This window comes from Gopherus evgoodei, chromosome 10 (genome assembly GCF_007399415.2).
Source record: "Gopherus evgoodei ecotype Sinaloan lineage chromosome 10, rGopEvg1_v1.p, whole genome shotgun sequence".
NCBI classification, from domain to species: domain Eukaryota; kingdom Metazoa; phylum Chordata; order Testudines; family Testudinidae; genus Gopherus; species Gopherus evgoodei.
This window is the reverse complement of record NC_044331.1, coordinates 74,534,461-74,561,161: the sequence shown is the minus strand read 5'-3', so window position 1 is coordinate 74,561,161 and position 26,701 is coordinate 74,534,461. Positions and strand designations below refer to the sequence as shown.

At 42.8% G+C, this 26,701-nt stretch overlaps 1 protein-coding gene across 4 annotated transcripts in view; it reads left to right on the top strand.

Moving 5' to 3' along the window:
* Positions 1–26,701, top strand: part of MAD1L1 (mitotic arrest deficient 1 like 1) — a 558,561-nt gene that overhangs the window by 238,118 nt on the left and 293,742 nt on the right. For all 4 annotated transcript variants that reach the window (XM_030577083.1, XM_030577082.1, XM_030577084.1 and 1 more), the window contains exon 12: positions 18,406–18,546. In XM_030577083.1, the coding sequence (XP_030432943.1) occupies positions 18,406–18,546 (141 nt within the window). The remainder of the gene's footprint in view (positions 1–18,405; positions 18,547–26,701) is intronic.

Sequence of the window (26,701 nt, the reverse complement as noted above, 5' to 3'; positions counted from 1 at the left end):
TGGCCAACTGGGTCAGACCAGTGTCCTATCTTCCAACAGTGGTCAATGCCAGAAGCTTCAAAGGAATGAAGAGAACAGGGCAGTTGTCAAGTGATCCATTCCCTATCATCTAGTCCCAGCATCTTGCAGTCAGAGGCTTAGGGACACCCATCTCATAGAACTGGAAGGGACCCCAAAGGGTCACTGAGTCCAGCCCCCTGCCTTCACTTGCAGGACCAAGTACTGATTTTGCCCCAGATCCCTAAGTGGCCCCCTCAAGGATTGAATTCACAATCCTGGGTTTAGTAGGCCAGTGCTCAAACCACTGAGCTGTCCCTTCTCCCCAAACATGGGGTTACATCCCTGATCATCTTGGCTAACAGCCATTGATAGATCTATCCTCCATGAACAGATCTAATTCTCCTTTGAACCCATTTATAGCTTTGGCCATCACAACATTCTTGGCCACTAGTTCTACAGGTTGACTACGTGTTGTGTGAAGAAGCACCTCCTTTTGTTTGTTTTAAACCTGCAGTGTATTAATTTCATTGGGAGACCCCTGGTTCTTGTGTTATGTGAAGAGGTAAATAACTCTTTCTTAGTCACTTTTTCCATACCATTCATGGTTTTATAGATCTCTATCATATCCCACCTTACTCGTCTCTTTTCCAAGCTGAAGAGTCCCAGTCTTTTTAATGTCTTCTAATTTTTGTTGCCCTTTTCTGTACCTTTTCCATTTCTAATGTATCTTTTATGAGATGGAGTGACCACAACTGCATGCAGTATTTCGACTGTGGATGTACCATGGGTTTTTATAATGGCATTAGGATATTGTCTATTGTATTATCAATCTCTTTCCTAACAGTTCCTAACATTCTGTTAGCTTTTTTGACTGTCATTGCACATTGACCAGATGTTTTCAGAGAACTATCAACAGTGACTCCAAGACCTCTTTCTTGAGTGGTAACGGTTAATTTAGGCATTTTATATGTATACTTGGGATTATGTTTTCCAATATGCATTACTTTGCATTTATCAACACTGAATTTCATTTGCTATTTTGTTGTCCAGTCAACCAGTTTTGTGAGATTCTTTTGTAACTCTTTGCAGTCTGCTTCAGACTTAATTATTTTGTATAATTTTGTACCATCTGCAAACTTTGCCGCTCACTGTTTACCCCTTTTTCCTGACCATTCAGGAATGTGTTGAATAGCATTGGTTCCAGAATGATCCTTGGGGGACCCTGCTGTTTACCTCTCTGCATTCTGAAAACTGATCATTTATTCCTACCCTTTGTTTCCTATCTTTTAGCCAGATATTGATCCATGAGAGGATTTTCCCTCTTATCCCATGACTGCTTACTTTGCTGAAGAGCTTTTGGTGAGGGACCTTGTGAAAGGCTTTCTGAAATTTCAAGTACACTATATCCATTGGATCATCCTTGTCCACATATTTTTGACCCCCTCAAAGTATTATGATAGATTAGTGAAGCATGATTTCCCTTTACAAAAATCATATTGACTATTCCTCAACAAATCATGTTCAGTAAATGTCTGATAATTCTGTTCTTTCCTATAGTTTCAACCAATTTTCCTGGTACTAAAGTTAGGCATACCAGCCTGTAGTTGCCAGGAACTCCTCTGGAGCCTTGGTTAAAAATTGGCATCACATTAGCAATCCTCCAGTCATCTGGTTCAGAGGATGGTTTAAGTATAGTTTACATATCACAGTTAGTAGTTCTGCAGTTTTCACATTTTAGTTCCTTCAGAGGTCTTGGATGAATGCAATCTGGTCCTGGTGACTTATTGCAGTTTAATTTATTATTTTGTTTTAAAACCTCCTCTGGTAACACCTCAATCTGGAACACTTTTTCAGATTTGTCACCTAAAAAGAATGGCTCCCTTGCATCCTCTACAGTGAAGACTGATGTAAAGAATTCATTTAGCTTCTCCACAATGGCCTTGTATTCCTTGTGTGCTTCTTTAGCACCTCTATCATCCAGTGGCCACACTGATTGTTTTGCTGGCTGCCTGCTTTTGATGCTTTTGCTCTTAGCTTTTGTGTGTTTTGCTAGTTACTCCTCAAAGTCTTTTTTGGCCTGCCTAATTACACTTTCACCCTTGATTTGCCAGAGTTTGTGCTCCTTTTTGTTTTCCTCATTAGGATTTGACTTCCAATTTTTAAAGGATGCCTTTTTGCCTCTAACCACCTCTTTTACTCTGTGTTTAGCCATGGTGGCATATTTTTGGTTCTCTTACTAATTATTTTAATTTGGAGTATACATTTCATTTGAACCTCTACTTATGGTGTTTTTAAATAGTTTCCATGCAGCTTGCAGGCGTTTGTGTCTTGTGATTGTTCCTTTTAATTTCTATTTAACTACCTTCCTTCTTTGTGTAGTTCCCATTTCTGAAGTTAAATGCTACTGTGATCAGCTTCTTTGGTATCTCTCCCCCTTCCCCCTCCCCAGATGTTAAATTTAATTGTATGATGTGTGCTGTTACTGAGCAGTTCAACTATATTCACCTGTTGGACCAGATCCTGTGCCCCACTTACGACCAAATCAAGAATTGCCTCTCCCCTTGTGGGTTCCAAGGACTAGCTGCTCCAAGAAGCTGTCATTAATGGTGTCTAGAAACTTTATCTCTGCGTCCCATCCTGAGGTGACATGTACCCAGTCATTATGGGGAATAGTTGAAATCCTTTATTATAATTATTATTGTTGAGTTTTCTGTTTTTATAGCATCTCTAATCTCCCCGAGCATTTCACAGTCACCATCACCATCCTGGTGAGGTGGTCGGGAGTATATTCCTACTGTTATACTCTTATTATTCAAGCATGGAATTTCAGTTGACAGAGATTCTGTGGTATCGTGATTCATTTACAATTTTTGCTGTATTTGACTCTCTGATTTTGTTCATATATAGTGCCATTCCCCCACCAACATGACCTCCTCTGTCATTCTTATATATACTGCACCTTGGTATTACAATGTCCCATTGATTGTTAACATTCCACCAAGATTCTGTGATTCCTGTTATATCAATATCCTCATTTAATACCAGGCACTCAAGTTCACCCATGGAAGTATTTAGACTTTCAGCATTTGTATAAAAGCACTTGTAAAATTTGTCACTCTTTAGTTGTCTGACTTCATGTGATGTAATTGAGTGAGACTCTTTTTCATTTTACTGTTTCTCTTCATTTCATGCCTGTGTTTTATATCCTCTTTACTAGGATATAGAGAATCTCTGTTAATAGATCCTCCCTTGTGGAATGTCTCTGTCTGAACCTTGTACTCCCCTGCACCTGTCGGTTTTCTCTCAGCCTGTAGTTTATAAATTCCTCTGTGGCCTTTTTAATTTTATATGTCAGCAGTCTGGTTCCATTTTGGTTTATGTGGAACCTCTCTTTCCTGTATTGGCTTCTCCTTCTCCCAAAGGTTCCCCAGCAAAGGTTCCCCAGTTGCTAATAAATGTAAAGCCTTCCTCCCCACACCATTATCTCATCCATTCATTGAGACCATGCAGTTCTGCCTCTCTAACTGGCCCTGTGTGGGAGTGGAAGCATTTCAGAGAATGTTACCATGAAGGAGTGTTGGAATTCTCTTCTTCTCCAGTGCCAATACAGTTAGCTCACGTCTGCCCCCATCCACTTTTTATGGTAGCACCTGCTCAGAATACAGCTCAGTTCATTTTCTTGATCTTCTGCCACAGAAGATTGGTTAATGGTTCTTAGCTAGTTAAAACTATATGAATCTGGTTGTTGCAGGAGAGATTTAGAGGCCATCTTAGGGGGAGGTTACTTGCTAGGCAAGAATAAAAACCAGGAAAAGAGGGAATATGTGAGTGTGAGTTCACCCTTTAGAAGCAGCTAGAGGAACAGAATTTAATGCAGCCTTGCAAAAATATACTTGTGTGGGCTGAGTAAGGTATTTTTTGAATGCAGAAATAAAATATGAGTTTTCCTCATGTTTTCCATAAATATAGATGGGTAGATTTTGTGCCTCGGCAGGTAATATTTTCCTATGTGATTCCTCTTTGCTGTAATGGGAATCCAGTGAGAAGTTATGGGTGAAGTATTCTTTAAATTTCCTTTAGAATAGTTACTTTGTCATATAAACTGTGAGAATAGTGACTGGTAACTGTTTCATAGTATAAGAGAGTGATTCTTAACCAAGGTGACGGATCAAGGGATGTGAACACACGAGACTATACTGACATGGCCAGATTAATTGTGGAGGACTTGATTGGCTGGTCTCAAACAGATGCGAATAGGAAATATGGTAGGAAGAGCTCATCTGGAGCTGAGGTGCCAGCCATAAACCGAGACAGAATCAGTGAGTTCATATTAGAGAGGAGTTAGGTCTGAGTGGGAATAGAGTCGCATGGATGGATGGAGGTGATTGACTAATAGAGGTAGAAGTTAAATGAACAAAAACACAATAAAGTTAGTTATTTTATAAATGTGGGGACTAGAAAGCACATCTAGTCACGTTAAAATGCCTATGATATAAAAAGAAGCCAAAAGAGAGAGCGGCATAGGTGATTTGATCAGATGGTATTGTTTACTGTACAGCATATAAATTGTATGACTGCTTGCCATGTGGCATATATATGTGCCATGAGCAATGTAAGGCTTTCAGAGACAATGTACAACTTCTCTGGGTGACAGTCCATGAATAGAGGATTTGTTAGAGAAAGAGAATAAAACAGATGCAGTGAGTTTACTCACCCTGGTCAGCTGCTGGGAGTGTAAGGCAGAGATGTTCCTGCAGTCATGAGGAGTCCGTGAGAGCAGAGCAGGGAAGAGGAGTAGAATGACAGTTGCCTGAACAGTCATGGTTATGACACACACATCAATGGATAATCCATGTATTTAAATAAAATTATAAACAAAAAGGAACATTAGGATTGCAGAGGCAAGCACCCAAAAGTTAGGAAAAGCCAGGAAATGCCAAAAATAAGGTTGTATGCAGAGTCCTAGCCCAAGCTCCCAATTCAAATCATCACCCCTTGGAGTCATGGCTCCAGACCCAGTCTCCTTGCTCAGCCAGTGCTACTCTTGCTCCCTGTCTGAGTCCCAGTCTCCCGCATAGGCTCCTTTTTCCAGGCTCCTTGCCCTGCTGGGCTCTTGTCTCTCACTCAGGTTCCGGATCTGATCTCAGTACCTCCCACCCCAGTCCTAGTCTCTCCCTTTTCCTGTCCCACCAGCCAAGTTCTTTGTGCCCTCTTCATTTCTTTGTCCACACTGCCTGGGTGCCAGCCAAAGTAGAATAGAGAGCACAGGAGACAGTCTCTCTTCTCACAGTTCCTGTGCTGGGTGCTACTGTGGCTCCCAGCAATGTGGAGGAGCAATTGCAGGGAAAGTCCTGCTGAGCCCTTGCAGCTGTAGGCTTAGAGCATGCTCAGTGCAGACAGAAGTATTGGAGAATTTTGTTGCCAAACTCTAACAAGTTTTTACTGAGCAGGTGGGGAAAGAGATTTTTCAGTGGGCTTATAACTTGTCTAACTATGGGTCTTTTTTCATGGGGATGGAAAAAGACACATCCCTGACACCAAGACAACCCTCCTGCCAAATGTTGTAAGATGTATTTATTTTTAAATGTGGGCAAAACATATTTTCCCTCTTCTCATTCTTGGAAATTGCAGAACCGGTTTTCTTTAAATATTCTTAGGAGAGAAAAACACAGCCTGAGATGGACACCCAGCATGGAAAATTTCCACCCAAACTGTTAACTTGGTAAAGCTATAAGCAGCTGAAAACATGGTCTTATAATGGGAAGTGTTGGGCAGCTGAAAGAATAAATGGCATTATAAGCTTAATCTCTCATTAGTGGTCCCAGACTGGATTGATCCCATGTTGAGATACAGGGTTTGTGACTCATGCATGGCAGCACCAATCTCTGTCCCTAGGCTGGGAAGCTGGTGTTAATGCTTCCTTAGTAACTATATGTTATGTTTCATAGCTAGAAAACTGGGGGATAAGCAGAAATGGCACAGGGTCAGAGAGAAGCAAGAATGTCAGTTGTGGGGTGGGAGGAGAACTTGGTGGTGGGATATATAATTTGTGGGAAAGGCTATCATGAGGATCCTCAGTTCACAGCTTGTTGGGAGAGACTGTGAACTGTTGAAGAACCCATCTGCTTGTCTTGTCACCTATCTTTCCCATCCAAGTTACAAATGGCTGAGATGGACATGGGATGATAAAAGCACATGTTCATTTGATTCTGAGAGAAGCATTGATTGAGTTGAATGAGACAGTGTATTTCAGAGTTCCCATGTCAGGTTATACCATAGCCTCAGCCCCTGAGAATAAGACTTCATTCTTCCAGGACTGAAAATGCAAGCAGAAAGTATATGTGTGGAAGGACATATATGGGAAGCAAGAGTAATCTAGAAAAAAAATAAGCCCTCTAAGTTGCTTGGTGTCAGTTCAAGGGTAGCGAGAGCTGCTTGATATTTTTATTTTTATGGGGTTAGTCTGGCTTTTTTTTTAAATACTCTTTTAATTGAGGTCTCAACTAGAGAGTCATTGATATGTATATACATGTGTGCTACCTTTTAGTTTTAATTTACAGAGTAGTGTGAATATTGTCGTCCTCAGAGAGAACTATTGAGAGGTGTCTGATGAGAAAATTATTTGGTGGTTTGTGACTAGAAACCTTTGGCTGAAAGATGACCGGCAAAAGAGGTAGAGAAGGGTGAGGGAGAAGAGAGGCTTGTGCCTTTTTTGTAGTTGTTGCTTTTATGGCTCAGGAAGGTTTGAAAGGCTTTTCTCGATTATATTTTTGTTTGTTTGTCCACCCTGCAAGACACTGTAGTGAAATTATGACATCACAAGAGAGTGAAAACTGAGAAAGGAAAGGATTTTTAGTTGGACTGGTTATTTAAAACTTTGTTTTTTGTTAACACCAACTTAATGTACTACTGGAAGGTGCACAGATACTACAGTGCTAATTGCAGTACAAGAGCCTGTATAGAATAGATTAAACTTTAGATAATGTTTTCACCCCTCAGCCACGAGGCTGAAATAGCATCTCAAGGATGTCTGTCTGTCCAACAGAAAGAAAAGATGGGTTTTATGCTCCTTTTTACTGCAAAAACAGCAGCTTGTGAGTTCCATTTATTCTCTATAACTTTGGCAATCTTTGGAAAACCAGGGCGGTACATCATAGGAGTCTGAAGCTGTCTCTGCTAACAGCGGAAAGATGTTGAGACTTTTAGGCCTCTTCTTCACTAGACTTATTTTCCTAAAATTCATTACTTCAATTTGTCACAAAAGTTCAAAAATTTTGGCCAGTGTGTTAAATTATTTCCCCTCAACTCACCTAACCACTGAATACAAGAAATAATAGATTAAACTCTTTTATAATATAACTTGTAAGTGATTGATGTGGTTGCCGCGGGGATGCTCTGTGACCACAAATGCGATGCAGATGGGAAGGTAGTAGTCTGTGAGATGATATTTCTATTAACATGCAGTCTGACCTATAAAAAGGTTTGAGAACCCCAGCCTAGGAGAAGCCATTCATTTCCTTCCCATCTTATGTTGCCTGCTGGGTCAGTTGTTGGTCATTTTGCAAGTTAATTGTTGTCTCCTCCCACTTCCCATCTTATGTTGCCTGCTGGGTCAGTTGTTGGTCATTTTGCAAGTTAATTGTTGTCTCCTCCCACTTCCCCCAGGAGGAGTTTTACTTGTTCTTTTATGCAGGATCTTGTTCCAGAAGAGCGAGTTATTAGATTTCCCTGGGAACACACATTTAGCAGCATATTTTTATATACTTCAGAATGAAATTTGCCATGTCTTTATATTAAATATTCTGTTTTGCATGGTAACTCAAGTTGTCTTGCATATGCACATACTGCAGTAGTCAAAGGGCACCTGTTACAATCTGTCCCAGTCGGTCGCTATATAGGTCACCAGGCTGTTGCGAGAGGACCCAAGCCAGCTGGGTCAAGATAGTCTTATCATTATTTCTAGCTGTGGAACTCAAGGGCACGTTCCCAGGCTCAGATCTGACACCCTTCCTTCGGACTTGGGATGCCTCCATCCAGCGGCCACAAACAGTAAACCAGTGTCTGAGACCTTCAAAGTCTCTCCTGTGTGGCCCCCCCCCTCCAGTTTCTTGCACATGCTCCCTAGTTTGTGGACAGTCTGGAGACAGTGTGGTAGGAAAACAAGGAATACGGGCTTAGAAAAGGAGTTTGTCAATCATCATGTTTTTACTCTTAAAACACTTGAGAGTTACAGATCTTTGAAATAACAAAACTCCTTGGATGCACTACTGAGAAGCTCCAGGGCCTGCCTCCCTTGTCATGCTTTCCTCTCTGTGGGCCCCTGTGTAGAAGAAACATTGCTCCATAGGGGTTGGCCAACCAGCAGTTGAGAGGCCATCAAAATTGATGGCCCCTGATTGCATTCTTGATGGCTTTTCAGTGATAGTCCATCTTTGCTGGGCAGGGCAGCTGTCTGGAATGCAGTACAATAGGCTGGTCGGCTGCTCTCAGGCCAATGCAGAGATGTGTTTAACTCAGTACAAAATTCCTAATTTGATATAGATGTATCCCACTCTATCATATCATCTAGTCCTGATGAATTGATGAGCCAAAATATGCTTATTGTTGTACCATTACTTATTCACATTTATGTTAGAAAGCATCTGACCTAAAGATTTAAGCTAAACCCCAGTTCTCTGAAAAGTATGTCATATATGAAGCCATCCCTGTATAGAAATATATATCCATCAAATATGTTGAAAAGGATTTTGTTCACTTGACATTCTACCCACATTACTTCCGTGGTGTCTGTTTTGTCTGGGCCAGGGAGATTTGCCTGTATTAAGCCCGATTGTGAATGGTGACTGTAGAGGCCTTGCTTCTTGTTTTGAAATTTCCTCTTGTTTCCATTAAATGGACTTAGGAATCTGAAAGGGGTTGAGGGGAGGGGAAGGAAAGAACTTCAGTTGATTTCCTCATAATGAAAAGGTCTATTAAAGTTCTCTTTAAATCACTGTTAATTAAGCAAAAGGCAAGTTTAACACTAGGAATGGGAAAGCTTCCATACCATCAAAAAGGCACCAAGTAGAAAATATCATTACAATTCTGCTTTCCAAAGCAACTCTTTCAGGCTTCAATCCGCACAGAAGCGATAGAGCAAGCGAACTGTGTGTTTGCTTTTGGATTAATATTTGAAGTTAACTCATGTGGAAATAAAGCGGATTTTACTGTGACTAGAATCTGTCATTAAAAAGCCATTATCAAAGCAGACCAGTACAATTCCTGCTCTTTTATTGCTAACAACAAAACAATCTCTTCTTAAAAAAAAAAAACACAAAACAAAACAACCCCCAAGCCTGCCTCTCCCTCCCCCCGCTCCTCCCCCCCCCGATATTTTCTCGTAGAGAATGGTTGAGAAGTCTAAACAGAAAAGAACCTTGGTGAAGTGAGGCAGTTGAGAGATTTATTGATCAATAAAGCAGACAATTACAGCTTGTTTATAAAGGGAAAAAACCCCTCGGCCCTGTGAGCAACACTGAAACTGTAATAAAGATAGCTCTGGCATCCAGCTTGAAACTATAAAAGTCAATAGGAAGATATAGGATTTCAATAAAATTATGACACTAGATAAACTTTATCCCAGGAACAAATTTTCCCTAGGTATGTGACTGACTCCAGTTAGATTTGTAACTTTAATTTCTATCTTATTGATTTTTTTCCCTCTACAACTAATTAGAAAGTCAGTGGTGGATTCTGTATGTGTGTTTGGGGAGGAGTTAATACGCACCAACAGGAGTAGAGTAACAGTCCAAAAATAAGTGGGTCAAATTGCTTTTTAAAAACATTTTTGTAAGCTATGTTTTACTCTTTCCTTAGCTGCCTCTCCTGTTCAACCCAGGAGTCCCCTCTCGCTCCTATGTTTGTGTTCCTTGGAGACATGGTTGGGCACTCTAGACACTCAATGTTACTATATCAGTGGTATGAGATTTCTTAATAGAGAAGACTGTAGCTATGTATTTTATATGTTAGCGTCTCTCTCTTCCTAGAATCCATCTGTAGGAGGCAGAAGGGCCTGCTAATAGTATTGTAGCTCCTAGATCACTACTCTCTGGTGCCTACACTCTAGTGGAAAGTGACCTTCCTTATCTTGAAGCCATTCTTCCTGTTATGGATTCATGTAAGGAAATAATTAAATGAGAGGAGCATGGAGAGAAAGTTGATCCTGAAGAGAATATTCTGTGAAGATGCGATTCCTTAGGTGAATGTAACTGGTTTCCAAGGGATTGAGTCCAGTTCATGTCTGGGATTACAACTCAGCTTTCCCTCCCGGTTACTCTGCATACAGTAAAGACAGAGCAAGGGTCTCTTGGGTGAATCTCTTATAATTAATCATTTCCTCTCCTCCTGCTGATCTCACAAATCTCCTCTTTCAAGCTTATTCACCAAGATGTTGCAGAAGAGAATGAAGAGATACATGGAAGCAGCAGTTGCAGGAAACAGGCCAATTTCAGACCACGATGAAGTAGAACAAATGAGCTATTTGTGATCAGACAGATATCAGAAAAATACATGGAACATACCAGAACCTGCTACAACAACTTTGTAGGCTTCAAACAGACTTTTGATAGCATTTGGCAGATGGGATTATGGCAAATTTTGGCAATATATGGTATCCCCAAGAAATAGATCAAGCCGATAGAAAACATTTACAAGAAGTCCATGAGTACAATGAGAGTAGACAAGAAGCTGATGGAATGGTTCAGGAAAACCGCAAGAGTGAGTCAATACATGCTATCACCAGATTTGTACAACTTCGTACTGGAAGCAGTGGTGGTTATAGCACTGGGAGATGAAATGGGAGGAGTCATGTTATGTGAGAGGCTTGCAAATAACCTTAGATTACAAATCTGAAACATAGCACTGATGAAGGAGGATTTACACAGAATAGCTGACAAGGTAGACCGGGAAACGGAAGATTTGGATTGAAGAGCAGTACAGAGGAGACAAAATTATGGCCATAGGAAGAAGTAAAGATCAAAGTTGGAGACAAAGAATTAGAAGAAGTGGAAAAATGTGTGTACCTTGGAGGATGAATATTGAAGAATAGGAATTGTGTAGGTGAGGTAAACAGAATATATTAGCCACTGCTGTATTCAGAAAACTTTGCAAGACCTGGGATGTTAAAGACATTTTGATCAAAATGAAAATCAGCGTATATGAAACAATTGTTATGATGACACTGCTGTATGAGTCAGAATGTTGGAGTCTGAGAAAAGCTAGTAAACGAAAGATATTGATTGCAGAAATGAACTGACTGAGGGGCATACTAAGTTTCAAGACTGGAGAAGAAAATGAAGTGATAAGAAAATGGCTAGGGCAAAAAATGATGCTGTTAGAGAAGATTCAAGAAAGATGACTGTGATGGTTTTCACAGATGTCGAGAATGGAACAGGAAAGGATACTGTACCTGGTGATTCACATCAGAGTGCGAGGAACTAGAAATAGAGGAAGACTGAGAATGCATTGGATAGACATGGTGAAGAATAACATTGAACAAAAAGGTTTAAAGATGAATGAAGCTGTGAAGCTAGCATACGGCAGAAAGTGGTAGAAAAGACTTATTTCTGCCACATTGTCACTGCTGAGCTGAAAGATAGGAATCAAAGAAGAATACGATGTTTTAGAATCCTGTGCAAAGTCTGTGTACATGTTATGTGTTACATTGATCACATGCACCTGAAGAAGAAAACTGTAAATCCATAGTGCCCTCACAGCTGGAGTACTGGGAAAGAGCGTGTTTAAGCTAGAGGGCAAGTTGGTGGGAGCGGGAGACGTCAGCCCTGGTCCTGGAGGCTGGACAGTTGGGCAATGAGATCTCAGCTCTCAGGAAGGGGTGCTGGAAAGAGGATTTTCACCCCCAAAATGTGCCAAGAGAGACCCTAAGCCAGTCAGAATGCCTGGATTCTGTTCAGACTCCAGAAGCTTAAAGTACATGAAAATACAGCATTTGGATCACTTCCCAGCAGGCTGGTGAATGTCCAGTAGGGGGAGTCAGCTAGACATGTGACACGGGTCATTATATTATTACCCCAACAGCATGGGAAAGCTTGTGCACGTTTCCCCGCGTGTTCATCAGGTCAGGGAAATCAGGTTAGAGAGCAAAATGAGTACAGTCCACTGAAATAAATCAGAGAGCAAACACTTCTGGCTGTATGGCAGCTAATCACTCTTTATGTCACTACAGTTCCTGGGTTCTCAACTGAGATGACCAGGAATCCCTCTCAGCAAAACTGGAAACTAGGTTTTATTATCCAACTATTCCTTGAACACATGGAAAGGAGTGAGCTGGAGAAGGAGGAGAGTGAGCCAACCAGGACTAGAGCAGAGCAACAGGTTGATTGGAAATGCTCTGTTGTAGGACATAGCTGAGCTGTTGGCAGTGATACGGTTAGCATGGGAATGTCTGTAGAACAAAATTATCTAATCAAAGAGCAGTCCCTGTGTACCAACTGCTGGTGACCCAAAATCCCTATTTAGTTGGATCCCAGAAATGTCAGTTCTGATGATGGGTTTTGGGATGTGGATCTGTCCCCTCAGAACTGGACTAGCAGCACAAGCTTGTTTCATTCTATTCAACAATGGCTTGATTACTACTTTTGGTGATTCTCAATTAGGCTAGACATGAATCAGTGGCTTAGAGGTGACAGGGTCCCCCTCTCATCATCTTTGATCTGAGAAACCCAGTCTTCCTTAGGGAGAAGCAAACAGCCCATAAGATATTTTACTGAGTGGATTTTCTTAATCTAAGCATTCAGAGACACTCTACAATTTTTCCTGCTGCAGAGTTAAAAAACAAAACCACAACACATGGTTCTTGGGGAAGGTATGGCTTCTCTTGACTAAGAGGCAGTGAGCCCAGGATAAGACTGGAGTACATGCCACCCAAATTAGGATCATCTCAGCTTCTTTCTTTAGTGCTGAGGTAAGGTGGGTGGTCCTGTGAACACTTATTAGAATTTTGTTATGAAATAGTAGGGTTGGGGTGATTTACCTTGGTTGAAGGCAGTTGAGGCTCGCAAAAATACCCTGAAGTGCGGTTTATTTATGTATTCATTTAATTTTTTGCTTTTGGAATGGACCACATTGTTCTAAATGTCAGGTATTTCAAATCAACTGTCTTGGCAGAGAATATCCCCTATAACAGAGATTCTCAACCTTTTTCTTTCTGAGGCCCCCCTCAACAAGCTATAAAAGCTCCTTGGCCCATGTATGCCACAATAATTGTTTTTTCTGCATATAAAAGCCAGAGCCGGCATTAGGGGGTAGCAAACAGGGCAGTTGCCCGGGGCATCACAACACGGGGGCCCCCATGAAGCTACAGGCTTGGTGGACCTCCTGAAGCCTGTTCACAGACCCCTGGCTGAGATCCTCTGCCCTACAAGGCCTCTGAAAGTCCACCCTATGTAAAGTAATACAAGTTGAACGCTAGGCCATTCTGTGCTCAGTGTGTTGTTCAGGAACAAAATATAAACATCTCCAATGAAAGGTTGCTCCTGTAAAACCGTGTTTGTCAAGTGCTGCCACCTCCCTTCTTGCTAAGAGTTAGAAGATAGTCTTTCTGTGTAAATGAGAAAAGAAATAAATGGGGTCCCTAATTCTTCTCTGGAGAGCGAACACCTTCGTGATAAACAGGATTTATCATATGCTTGGCATAGAGCTTTCTTTGGGGGCCCCGTAGTCGCCATACATCACCAACATCAGACAACAGATAGATACTGTCTATCTCAAAGATGCTGATGGAGAAAATAAATGGGAGTAGCAGTCTGAATGGCAATTCAAAACGTCGTGTATGTTTAGCGTGCAGTTTCCGTTTAAGGAGTGATATGCATATAGAGATTAGATGAGTGATAAGGTATATGATCTCCTTTTAATTGCATTGGAGAATTTTGATGTTTGTCAAGTCTGAGAATTCAGGTTATACAGCAGAGCCAAGCAAATAAGCGTGGTCCTCTGGAATAAACCTGAGAGCAAAAATTCCTCCGGAATCCTCTGCACTGATTTTTATGTTGTTTCCAGTTCACCATGATGTATAAATGCATGAAATCTGTTGGTATAGAAGCAGTTATGGGCAAATTTTATTACAAAAATGCAAAAACAGTATTAAAAATTCATTTAGCTTTATAATTGTGCAGCTTGGACTCCACACCTGGCCACTTATGACTCCAGACCTGGCCACTGTTGTGATTTGTAATCTGAGGTTGCTGTCATGGACATTGGCAACGTGAGCTTCTTCACAGAAGTACCTCCCATCAGTGCCGCTGGCAGCAAGCGCTTCCTCAGTGCGTTGAAAAGTACCAGATAGGACCTCTGTGATGTGAACTTTTTCTCACAAAGCCCTATAAATAATTGAGATAAATCTGCCAGGGTTTGCCAGCTTAACGGTGCTGAAATGCTACTTCTGTAGCCCGCTCTCTGGGGAAGTATCCAGTCAGGAGTTATCAGCGTATTTTACTTAAATGACAGAATTACAAAAGTGGTCCCCCGTCCCCCCCCCGAAAAAGGGGCAGGAAGAAACGGGCTACATTTCTGAAATAGTATGTATGCTGCTAAGAGCTCAACCAGCAAACCTGTATACCGGGACTGTCTCCTGCTTCACTGTCCAAATGTCAAACACTTAAATACAGTGTGGGGGGGGGGAGGGAAGGATGTACAAATTTCAAGGTGTGAAAGGCAAGGTGGGAGATGCCTGCTGAAGAAGCTGCAAAAATGTGTTGAAAACATTTAACATACTGAAAGGTCAGCTGAGAAGGTTGAGGTTGGTTCAGCCTTGGGAAGGGACCTTGGAACCAGACAACAGCCTAGAGCTGGAGGAACAGAGTTAATGAATGAAAACAGGTTTTGACATAAATAATGTCTGATTATTGGGCTTTGCTCAGACCTGGCTAAAAGCAAACACTTTGCCGGAGAGAGGGAAGTTCTTGCCATAAGCTACAAAAACAGAATTATTGACCTGACAGATATAAGAAAGGAAATTTGCTTTCATGCTGGCCCAGGAGGAAGGGTACTTTTACCAGCCACTTTATCTGTAAAATATCTCCACAAATACAATAGAAGAATAGCAGTGCAGGCAGTGCAGTCCTCCTCCTTAGGACAACCTGCCTGAAAACTGCCTTCACCCCAGGGAAAAGGATGATGAAAAAACTGTTTCTTGCCTGTCTATTCCAGAATCAAGGGTTAGAACACATCAGAGAATTTACTGGGATGGACAGATTTGATCTTTGGATATGCTTACAGCTCAAGATACGGTTGCAACATCCTCATCCTCTCTTCTCTAATCCTTGTTTTCCGCTGTACATTCTTCATCAGTGCCATAGTTGGGCAGAATAGTGGTCTCTCTCCATTGTATCAAGGTCTGCCCGACAACCGTAGCACTGTTTCAACTGAAAAATCAACGGAACCCCATCAGATTTAAACATCAAAGATATCTACTCTCTGGATCCTTTCCCAGAGGTCCAAGTCCATCTCTGCACTGAGAAAGCATCCACATTTAGAGATGGACAAAGAGTGGCTCTTAAGATACAAGACTTGGCCTCCAGTCCACTGCTGAATGATGTACACTTCAGAACAGATCCACAGACATGTTTTAGTAGTTTCCTACATTGTTCAGCTACCAAAGCGAGGACCAGGATCAGGGACAGCTTTTTGAGGCCTTGTCTACACTGCCACTTTACAGTGCTGAAACTTTCTCACTTGGGGGTGTGAGAAAACAGCCCCCGAGGGATGCTAGTTTCAGCACTGTACAGTGGCAATATGGACAGTGCACCAGTGCTGAGAGCTACTCCCTTCATAGAGGTGTGGTTTTTTACAGAGTTCTCCTTCTCCTAGCTCTGGTGCCGCGACTACACAACCACATTAAAGTGCTGCCGCGGCAGCGCTTTAACATTGGTAGTGAAGACATACCCTGATGGTATGACTTCTTTGCCTCTAAAGGAGTAGAGGACGAGAGGATGGGTTCTTGCCTGTCAAGACTCGTTTCTAATTTGAAAAGCAAACAAGCTATGAGGGAATGTATAATTTAAACCACAGTGCACGCTTTATTCAGTAATTCTACTGATAATAAATCAAAACAGATAGAAGTTCTAACTGAAAACACTCACTCCTGGTGCTTAGCTCTGGTCTTCATTTCTGAACACAAATACTGTAACTAAATCTATTCTCAGGCTCCCAGCAGGCTGTCCCTAGCCCCATTTTCTCAATTCCTCTTCACAAACACAACCCATTCAAATTTTCCCCATAATTTTTAAGATCATGTTAGTCTAGCTTCCCAGCCCAGTAGTCCCTGCTGAGAAATCCCTCCACTGATTAGGCAGTGGCACATTCTCTGCCTCACTGGCAATCTCTCAGATGATTCCAATATGCAAAACCTTGTGCTGTCCTGCTTGCCACAAAGTGAGAGGAGACATTGGCATCCGCTGTGCACTGCACTTCGTATAGCTCTTTAACATTCTTTCCATTGGTTATTCGTTGCTTGTTTGTCTTCAGTTATTTGCCTGAACATGTCTTTCATTGCTGACGTCTTCAACTCATATGTCCCACTCTGTTCTCTTATCTTGCAGTATAACCTCTGTGTCACATTTCTTTGTGCATAGTCTTCTGCTTCTTTGCATTGTTTGCTTATCCATTTGTTTCTGTCACTCTTCGCATTCTTTTTTTTAACCTCTCTGTTCAACCTACTGTATTCAGCTCTTAGACTTACATCTTCCTTTTTATTCTCCTTTAATTTCCTATGCTTGTCACTCAACTGCGGCACTTCATCCATTATCCACCTTGGTTTCTTTGGCTAAAACATCATTGTGCTTTATTCAGTAGAATGAGAAATATGCAGATCTATACAAAAACAAACCCTGCATGCATTTCCCTGCCTCAGTTTCCTCACCATTCAAGCATTTATTGGGCTGGGGTCTGGTTCCTCTGGGATAGTTCAAGATCCTTCTGCTGCAACTCATGGCTTAATTTCTGAACCATAGAGTCTCTCTCTTCCTAGACCTTCTTTGGTCCCACAGATAAACTGAATCCCCCTTCTACAAAAACATGCATGTCTCTTCCCTTCTCCTGCCTCAAACTTCCTGTGTCTCTCTCCTCCTAAGAGTCCTTTTAAAACCCCTACTTTGTCTCCTCCATCTCTTTGGGAATTTTCCACTCTCCAAATGCCCAATCCCCTGTTGAGGATTGGAGAAAACTGGCTCTCCTCATTTTAGCCAACCTCCTTAGCATACCCATTGTATAGTCAGAGTGCAGTCATTAGTTAACTACCCTCCAGTTGTCCCTAGTCTGATGGATACTTTCTAAAGGACCCGACAGCCATGTTGGATTCTACATTTACATAGAGACATTGAGTGATACAACAATTTTCTTAGTAACTTCATAGTATCAACCAGACTTCATAAATTGTACATACGGTTTCCCCAAACAATCATAATCTCCACTGTGGGACTGCAGGGATTTGAACCCAGGTCCTTCGTTATCAGAAAGTGTGTGTCTAACATATGAACTGAAAGAACAACTCTCTTAGCTGGGAATGGTAATAGTGAAAATAAAATTGAACACCTCCATATCTGTGTCCATTTTAAGCTTGTAGGGGTATGGACCACTTCCAACTTTGCTTGCCTCATGCATTGTTGCATTATTGATCCTAATGGAAATAAATAATTAATGTTTTCATTGGTCAGTGCTGTCTACTGGGTCCCTTTTAGTATCCATTCATTTTTTTTCTTCAGGTGTGGATTAACCTAAATTTTTAATGACCACATTTGAGAAACCCTTCATAAAATGAGAATTTAATCCCTGCACTTGGAAGGTAAAGTACTCTTTCTCCATGTAATCCTATCCAAATCCTTTTTGGTGTAGTGGATTACACTAAACACATCTATGCTGCGAGAATAAAGTACTTGCTTTATATTTAAGGGCTCTTCATTAGAAGATGTCTGCACTCATCTTCAACTTCACTGATGGCAGAATAAGGTTCCCTGATTTAGCTCCCATAACTTACTGCTATTTTCCCTGAACAGCCACGTTGAGGTGTCTACAAGAAGCATCTTCTACTTGAGGGCTCTAATTACATTTGTTCTTGGTATATACGTGTAAAATGGCCAAAGTTATACTGTGTGCATGTTATCATCTAAAAGGGATTTATGTGTTTATGTACATTTCCAACTCTCAGAGCAATAGATTTTTATAGCTCTCTGTTTGTGTGATGTGTGCATACAAAACAGTAATGGAAGAACTTTCTGACCAAAATAATGCTCTCCACCCTGTTGGAGAGCAATAGTAAAAAATGTTAAATTTAATTGGATATGTCAGTTTGAAGATGCAGGCTGCATGTATCCAGTGGAAAGTCTAACCAGTCTGTTTCTTTCTTTACAACAGGAGCGTGATGGAATGAGAGCAATTCTGGAGTCATACGACAGTGAGCTGACCCCATCGGAGCACTCGCCCCAGTTGAGCCGGCGCATGCGTGAAGCAGAAGAAATGGTGCAGAAGGTGCATGCGCACAATGCTGAGATAGAGGTAATGAGGAGGCACTGTGCTCTAACCCCAGTATAAACATAATCTGTATAGCACTGGGCCACAGACTCTGTGGTCAAGAGCTGCCCATATGTATTTATACACATATAATAGAATTGTATTCTCCGCTACCATTATTCTTAAGAATGGTCATACTGGGTCAGGCCAAAGGTCCATCTAGCCCAGTTGTCTTCTAACAGTGGCCAATGCCAAGTGCTCCAGATGGAATGAACAGAGCAGGTAATCTTCAAATGATCCATTCCCTGTCACCCATTCCCAGCTTCTGATATATTACCTGGTGCTTTACTGAGAGCTAGGATAGACAGTGGATGTGTTACAGAACAGGAGACAATAGTCCTCGTAAAAGGCCGACTAGGGTACAATGGCTTTCATAAGGGCAGAAAGAGGAAAATGGAGTAGAGTAAGAGAAGAGTTGAAATACTACAGGGAGGGAATTGCAGGTATAAGGGATGGCATAGAACAAGGCACAGAGCACTTAAATGAGGGCAGAGATAGGATTTATCCTAACATGAATGGGAATGGTAAGAGATGGTAACAAAGATGCAGACAATGGCAGAGCTGTTAGAGACTTGACCGGTTATGAGAAAATCAAGGGAGATGTAGAGTTTGGATGCCTAGGAAGTGAAGGCACCATGTATTTGGTGATTCTATGGCAGCAGAATTTGTTGCAGAATTCATGCCTTGCTGAAGACTTCTGTTCCAGAATCTCATCCTCTCAGTTACAGTCACCTGGCATACCGTAAGTAGTACAGATGACAACAGAGGATCTGTCTTTTGAACCATGTGCATTGTTTAGTGGTAAGGCTGATGAGCTGCACTCTTTAAAGGATTCTCAAGTGATTTTGAGATCTTTAGGAGTGTATATATCAGCACGAGAGAGACCAGCTAGGCTTCAACCTTATCAAAAACAGTCTTTTTGGTCATATCAGAAACCATCTGAATCACCCAAAAAGAGACACAGATATCAGAAAAGATCCTCTTCATCAGCTGCTTGTCCACTATCGTAGTCTTCATGGCAGCAGATTTAACTCCTTGGTCAGGAGTCATATATATTTCCTGAAGGAGCATCCATCCCCTCGCTGGGGTTCCCCCAAGACCTTTTCCAGGCTCAAGCTAAGGGGGTGGGTTCTGGGCAAACCACACATCCAAAGTTACACAGCAAACTTCTTCCTTTAGATACATTTACACATTGCATTGCATTTATTATACATTACTTGACACGTTTTGGGATTGGCTGGTTACTTTGCAGGGAATTATCCCTGTACAACATGCTCGGTCCATACACTGTCCATGTATGACTTACTCTTTTCTCATTTTTACGTTCCCAACTTACTTTGTCCTTTGTAAATGGTTCCCTGGATGTTCCTCCCTGTTTTACCTAGTACAGACATTCTGTTTCCAGACTGCTGATTTATATACCTCCCTAATCCTATCCCCCAAGAAATAAGGTATCACCCATGTCCAATTACTCATGTCAAGCCAGGCCAGCATTCCACTGTTTTTGTTTTTCTTTTCTATATTAGCATATGTTTTATGTGCATTGTATTTTTGATTTGTTTTGATTTTGCAACACATTTTTGAGGCTACAGTAGTTGTAATTATTTGAACCACTATTGATACCAGGCTTCAAGTATGAACCAGTGGGTACAAACTTACTTTTCATGGTACAGCCCAGTGATTCTCAAACTTTTTCCTTTTGTGGACCTCTAAAAAATTTTGAATGGCAGCAAGGACCCCTTTGGAAATTAGATAGTCTGCAGACCCCACGTTGAAAACCACTGGTATGGCCCACCAGGGTGTAATTTTCTGTTATAAGCATGCTTTGCTTTTAAAGCATTTTTGTGTAATTTAAACTTTGCTTTAGTTACATTTTAAACTGCTACAATTTTTTTTTTCATTTATTACTACAGGAAATTTAGTTGTGAAACAGCATATAGACCAATTAAAATAACATTTCCTGGGTTTATACCAAAAGGGTGTGGGTGGGTTGGGGTTAGCCACCACATCCTAACTATGCTTTTAAGCTTTGAATGGCTGTAAAGACTTCAGTGGCTTAAAGGAAAACTACACAAGAAAAAACAGTGCCCTTCACTGTTTTTATTTTGTTTGAATCTCCCCTTTCCCACAAAAGTGTGTTCATTCTTGTTGCATGTCAGGAAACCTATCTTTCCTCTTTTCATTAGAGACCCCTTGCAAGATCTTCAGAGGACTTAGTTTGTGACATCACATAGGGTGGAACCTTGAGTTGTAGTTGTTAAGCCCTATGACTACATCTACATGATGATCTCTAAGGAATTTACTAACCCAGTTCAGTTCCACTGGTGCTAGCATGGGTGACACAGAGGAGACACAGTCCCTATTGTGGTGGAGGGAGGAATGGAGGGGGGCACACAGGAGTTCTGCCATGGTGAGGAAAAGGCGAATGGGGGTCACACACAGCCTCTTGCATGTGAAGGAAGGGGGAAATAGGGGTCACACAGGGCTGCGACATGGGGGAATGGGAAAGGGGGGGGAGGAGACACAGCCACTTGCATGATGGAAGAAGTGGGGAGTTGCAGAAGGTCCCTGAAGTAGGGGAGATGGGACAACAGCACACATGGAACTTGTATGGGAAATAAAAGAACGTAAGAGCCACTGGGGGTGTACAAGTGTGCTTGGTCTGCAAAAGCAACAGAGTGCATGGCCTAGTAATTCTAATATGTTTTTTTTTAAAAAGGCAGAAAAACACTTTAAGGGGAAAAAGTTTGAGTCAGTCTCTGTACAACGCATAAAGGCAATGAGCATAACTTCCTTTATGCATTGTAGTTTACCTTTAAGAAAAAATGTGTTCTCTTTTCCCATATAAAGAATAATGCCCCTACCTACCTGTTGTGTCTTATCTCAGGGTCTTTCTTTATTAGAGGTTTTCATTTATTTAAATCTATTCACACATTCCCAGCAAGTAGATTCCTTTGTTAGCCCTATAGCTATCTGACAGCTTTTGCTTGCACACTGTAGAGAAAAGGCTGTTTTATAATCCCCCTGATTTGTTACCCGCAGCCACGCCTCCTCCAAAGAAATCATACAAGAAAAAATGGATTTTCTATACAGGCATTTTTTAATATATTTTATTTTTTCCCCCATGGATTGTATCAGCAGTTCTGGATGAGAAAAGAAGACATCCAGTGAAGATGAAGTGGTGGTTGATAATGATTTAGTGAACAAGGCCAGGGAGGCAGGAAGATTGGAGTATTATCTGCTTTTTGCTCATGACGGAGATGAGGGCTGGATACTCCTTTGCGGGATGTGTAAGTTGAGTTTAAGAGGAGGTGGTAGCAATCTTCTGTCAATGCTAAATAGAGAGAGCGCATGAGAGAGAAGCGTTGAGTTCTGGTAGTTTGAGTGAGAAGCTCTGTGCCTGGAACATGCACCCTAAGACTATGTCTACACTCAGGGCCGGCGCTTCCATTTAGGCGACCTAGGTGGTCACCTAGGGCGCTAGGATTTGGGAGGGCGGCATTTTGCCACCCTCGGCAGCAATTCGGCTGCGGGGGGTCCTTCTGCGTTCCGGGTCTTCGGCGGCAATTCTGCGGCGGGTCCTTCACTCGCTCCGGGACCCGCCGCCAAAGTGCCCCGAAGACCGGGAGCCACGGAAGAACCCCCCCCGCCGCAGAATTGCTGCCAACGACCGGGAGCGCGGAAGGACCCCTGCCTAGGGTGCCAAAAACCCTGGTGCCGTTCATGTCTACACTCTGAACTTGCGGATCTGATTTTTCAGTTCACGTACACATGCCCGTGCTAGCATGAGTCTAAGGGGACATGCAACTGTTGAAACTGGTGGGTATGTACTCGTCAGAATTCAGCTCTGCCTGCACTGCCACTACCTGTGCTCTCGCAACTGCACTGTTAATTATACTCATGCTATGTGTGTGAGACCAGGGAATCACACCCCTAGCTATTAGTGTAGATGTAGCCTGAGTTACTAGCACTCAAGAGTTAGGGGTGTGTGTACATGTAAACACACATGAATGATGGTAGTTTCCCTCCCCAAGATCATCCAGTTTTTCTGTCTCTCTCTTTATCTCCCTCTTGTGTGCTCCCATGTGGTTTTGCCCTATGAAATATTGATTGGTGGTGGTGAGAATATGACGTCCAGATGTAAATCAGAGAATTTTTTCCAGGCTCTGGGCACATTACAACATTGATATCACACAGTTGCAATAAAACATGAGAACAGGATACCCAGCCTGACCAACATCCATCAGTCACAGAAGGAGAACAGTTGGATCTTGAAAGAATATCTCTGAAGTTCATCAAATACATCATCTGGCAAACCAAGGGGGCATGCAGTTTCCCTGGTTTTCAGTGAGGCTACCCTGTTTCTATGAAGAAGATGCTGTCAGTTTGAGATGATCTGAATTGCTGAGATAATGCATGGACAGAGAAGCATCTGTCATAGCCAGAACCCAAACCAGTTAGGGCTTTATAAATCAAAAACAGACCGTATGCAAGGAGTTGATCAGTAGCCAAGGTATATACTGTGGCCCAGATGTGATGAGCTCTTGGAGCAAAACCCCACTTAGCAGGTGGGCCATGGCATTCTGCACTAGCCGCAATTTCCACATATCTAGACCCTGTAGCCCAAATGGCTTATAGCGTGAAGCACCCACATGCACTGATAAATTCTGTTTGGGCACCATCTTTAATCCAAATTGAATCAGGACTGTAGAAACAAACCTTCTCAGACAGCTAAGTGTTAAGTAAAACCTGTTTATGTTTATACACATCTCCACACCTGCAGACACAAGTCCATAAATGCACACTTTGTTCTGTATTTTTCTGTGTCCTATTATCTTGAACACGCAGATTCAAGAATACGCTTTTCCAAAGCTTTGAATGTGAAGCAGGCAAAAGAAGAATGCCATGCGGAATTGTGTTCAAAGAAACCAGCAGAATATGTCTGTCTGTTCTGAGCGGTTAATGACATGTCTTGCCATGTGTATGTGTTCTGGAGAGTACAAAGAGCTGAGATGGGCTGACTTTTCCCCTAGATACCATGCCAATTGGAGCTCTATAAATACCTAAAATAAACAGAATCCAAGCTGTGTCTGTAACTAGAAATGGATTTTCATTTTGACACTGTGACGTCAGCAGCGTCAGTGACAGCCACTAACTTGATGAATTTTTACTTGCCCAGCACCCACTAACCTAACCTCCGTGTGAATAGGACAAATCAAGAGATCCTCTGGCTAGGGGTTTCTGTTCTGGCAGTAATGATTATTCTGAGAAAGCCCTGTGTGAAATGTAGGGTTTGAAAGGTTAACGCCAGCTGCATAAAAGAGAAATCATCATAAATACAACTCCATTAATGGCCATTTTATTACAACACATTTGGCTCCTTATGAAACATTAATGAAGAGAGATTTGCAGGGAAGACTCACACTGACACCTTCAGTAGTCCCCAGCATTTTTTACATTGAGAGATTTATACTGTCTGTGAGCTCCATATGTACTCTGATCAGTTAATTATGAGCCTGACAGTTTCAGCACATGGAATGCTATATGTTCTGATTTTGTTCACCAGGGAGATTGGGAGCTGTGCTGGTAACCTTAAAACTCACTGACCAAATATCATCATCATATCTGTGCCTAATAGCTATGGCACAGCTGCTGGTCGTGCAGTCTTGGCATTGCCAAGGCTTGTAATGTTAGTCATAAAACTGATCTTTGCAAAGAGAAGTACTTAGCAGTCACTCTGTGTTTAAAGTGCTTAAAATTTACATGCAGATGCAATAAAATGTTTATTTGGATAATTAACAGCTTCTCCTTGTCTCTCAATCAGCCTCCCTCTCATTGTTTCCCCTCTTTGCATCATCTCCTTTCTCACTTGCTTTCCTCTTCCATTTAACTCACTCTTTATTCTCTTCTCTGTATTGATCTTCCTTTTATCTATCTTTCTGCTTCTCTTGGCGCCAAGGTATATGGCTTCTTTACTTAGAAAAAAGGAGTTTCTGTGATGATGGGAACCTGCTGGAGAAATTTCCTTCCTTCTGTGCAAGGGAGAGAGAAGTTTATTTTAATTCTCAGAACTCTTCTTCCTCCACCCCCAACCGCTGCCACCCCATTTTACTGCACTATTTTCCTCAATGGAAACTGACACTGGCAGACAAGCACGTCAGATGGATGCCCATAAGAAGCAAGTCCTAGTCTCTAGATATTTCTTGTCATTCCGGTGTGGCACTGCTGTCACTGAAGCATCTCATCTGCAGCTCATAAGGGAGAAAACTGACTCCTCTGGAGACTAAGTTAGTGTGCTTCATGCATCAGCTACTGCTGAGCCCTGAAGCAATCACAGAGCTGCCTACCTTCCACTGAGAGAACAAGCACCTTGCCTAAACAGCCCTCCCATCATGGACACTTCGGCATCTTCTGGTAAGCCTGTGCAATGTTTTGTGTTTCTTTCCTCTTAAGATGGAGTGCGGGTTGGATCTCCATACTTCTTCTTCGAGTGATTGCTCATATCCATTCCAGTTAGGTGTACGCGCCGCGCGTGCACATTCGTCGGAAAACTTTTACCCTAGCAACTCAGTGGGCCGGCAGGTCGCCCCCTAGAGTGGCGCCACCATGGCGCTCCATATATACTCCTGCCGGCCCACCCGCTCCTCAGTTCCTTCTTACCGCCCGTGTCGGTCGTTGGAACAGTGGAGCGCGGCTTAGCTGACCTCCACTTCCCTAGCTACTCGTTTTCTCGTATATAGTTATGCCTTCCCACTGTTCCCACTGGTTCATTAGGTCCTGCTCAAACTCCGCAGGGGCAGAGCGTGCATCATCATGATCACTCCAGAATGGTCCAGGCAGCGCTGACATACCACGTTACTCGGCCTGTCAGCCCAGACCTCATCACTCAGGGCAACGACAGGCTTCGTCACTCGGACCTGCAGCCTCTTCGCCTCACGGTGGCTGCTGCGTACCTGAGTCGGGGTGACGGGCAGCCTTCCACCTGGTCAACGTACCGGGCCAGGTGGAAGCGTTTCTTTTACAGCTGCAATACGCTCGATCTTGCTCCTGCTGAGGTCTCGATCCCCTCTGTTTGGCCTGCCTCTGGCCTTCAGCGGCAGGACCTGGCGGTATCAGCGCTGAGGATACACTCAGCAGCCATCTCTACCTTCCAGCAGGCTGAGATGGACGTTCAGTGTTCTCACGCTCTATGGGTTCGAGGTCCCTCAAGGGCTTGGAGCGCTTGCACCCTCGGGTGCGCCGCCCAGCCCCGACCTGGGACCTCAACCTAGTCTTGGCCAGACGGGTCTCTGAGATCAGAGCTCTTACGGGGGTTCCGCCGTACACTAGGTTTCACAATGACAAGGTGCAGTTATGACCGCACCCGGCTTTCCTCCCTAAGGTGGTTTTGGCTTTTCATGTTACCCACAGTTCAACGCAATGGGCACAACCGTTGCACTCCTTGGACATCTGTGGAGTGCTCGCATTATATTGTGCTGACAGAACCATTTCCTAAGGTGCCCCAGCTCTATCCCGGTAGCGGGCCAAAGGGAGGGCTTGCTTGTTCTCCTCTCAGAGGATCTCATCTGGGGTGATGGCGGACATCCCCACTTGTTATGATTTGGCTCATATTTCCCCAAGCCACATCAACGTGCATTCTACCAGGGCTCAGGCTTCATCTGCCGCCTTGCTGGCTCGTGTTTCTACCCACGAGATCTGTCGCGAAGCTCCATTGGTCCTCGGTCCATACCTTTGCTTCGCAGTATGCCCTGGTTCAGCAGTCAAGAGAGGCTGTAGCCTCTGGCTCAGCAGTTTTATTTTGCCACATTTCACTCCGACCCCACCGCCTTTGTAAGGCTTGGGATTCACCTAACTGGAATGGATATGAGCAATCACTCGAAGAAGAAAAGACGGTTACTCACCTTTGTAACTGTTGTTCTTCGAGATGTGTTGCTCATATCCATTCCACACCCGCCCTCCTTCCCCACTGTCGGAGTAGCCGGCAAGAAGGAACTGAGGAGCGGGTGGGCCGGCAGGAGTATATATGGAGCGCCATGGTGGCGCCACTCTAGGGGGCGACCTGCCGGCCCACTGAGTTGCTAGGGTAAAAGTTTTCCGACGAATGTGCACGCGCGGCGCGTACACCTAACTGGAATGGATA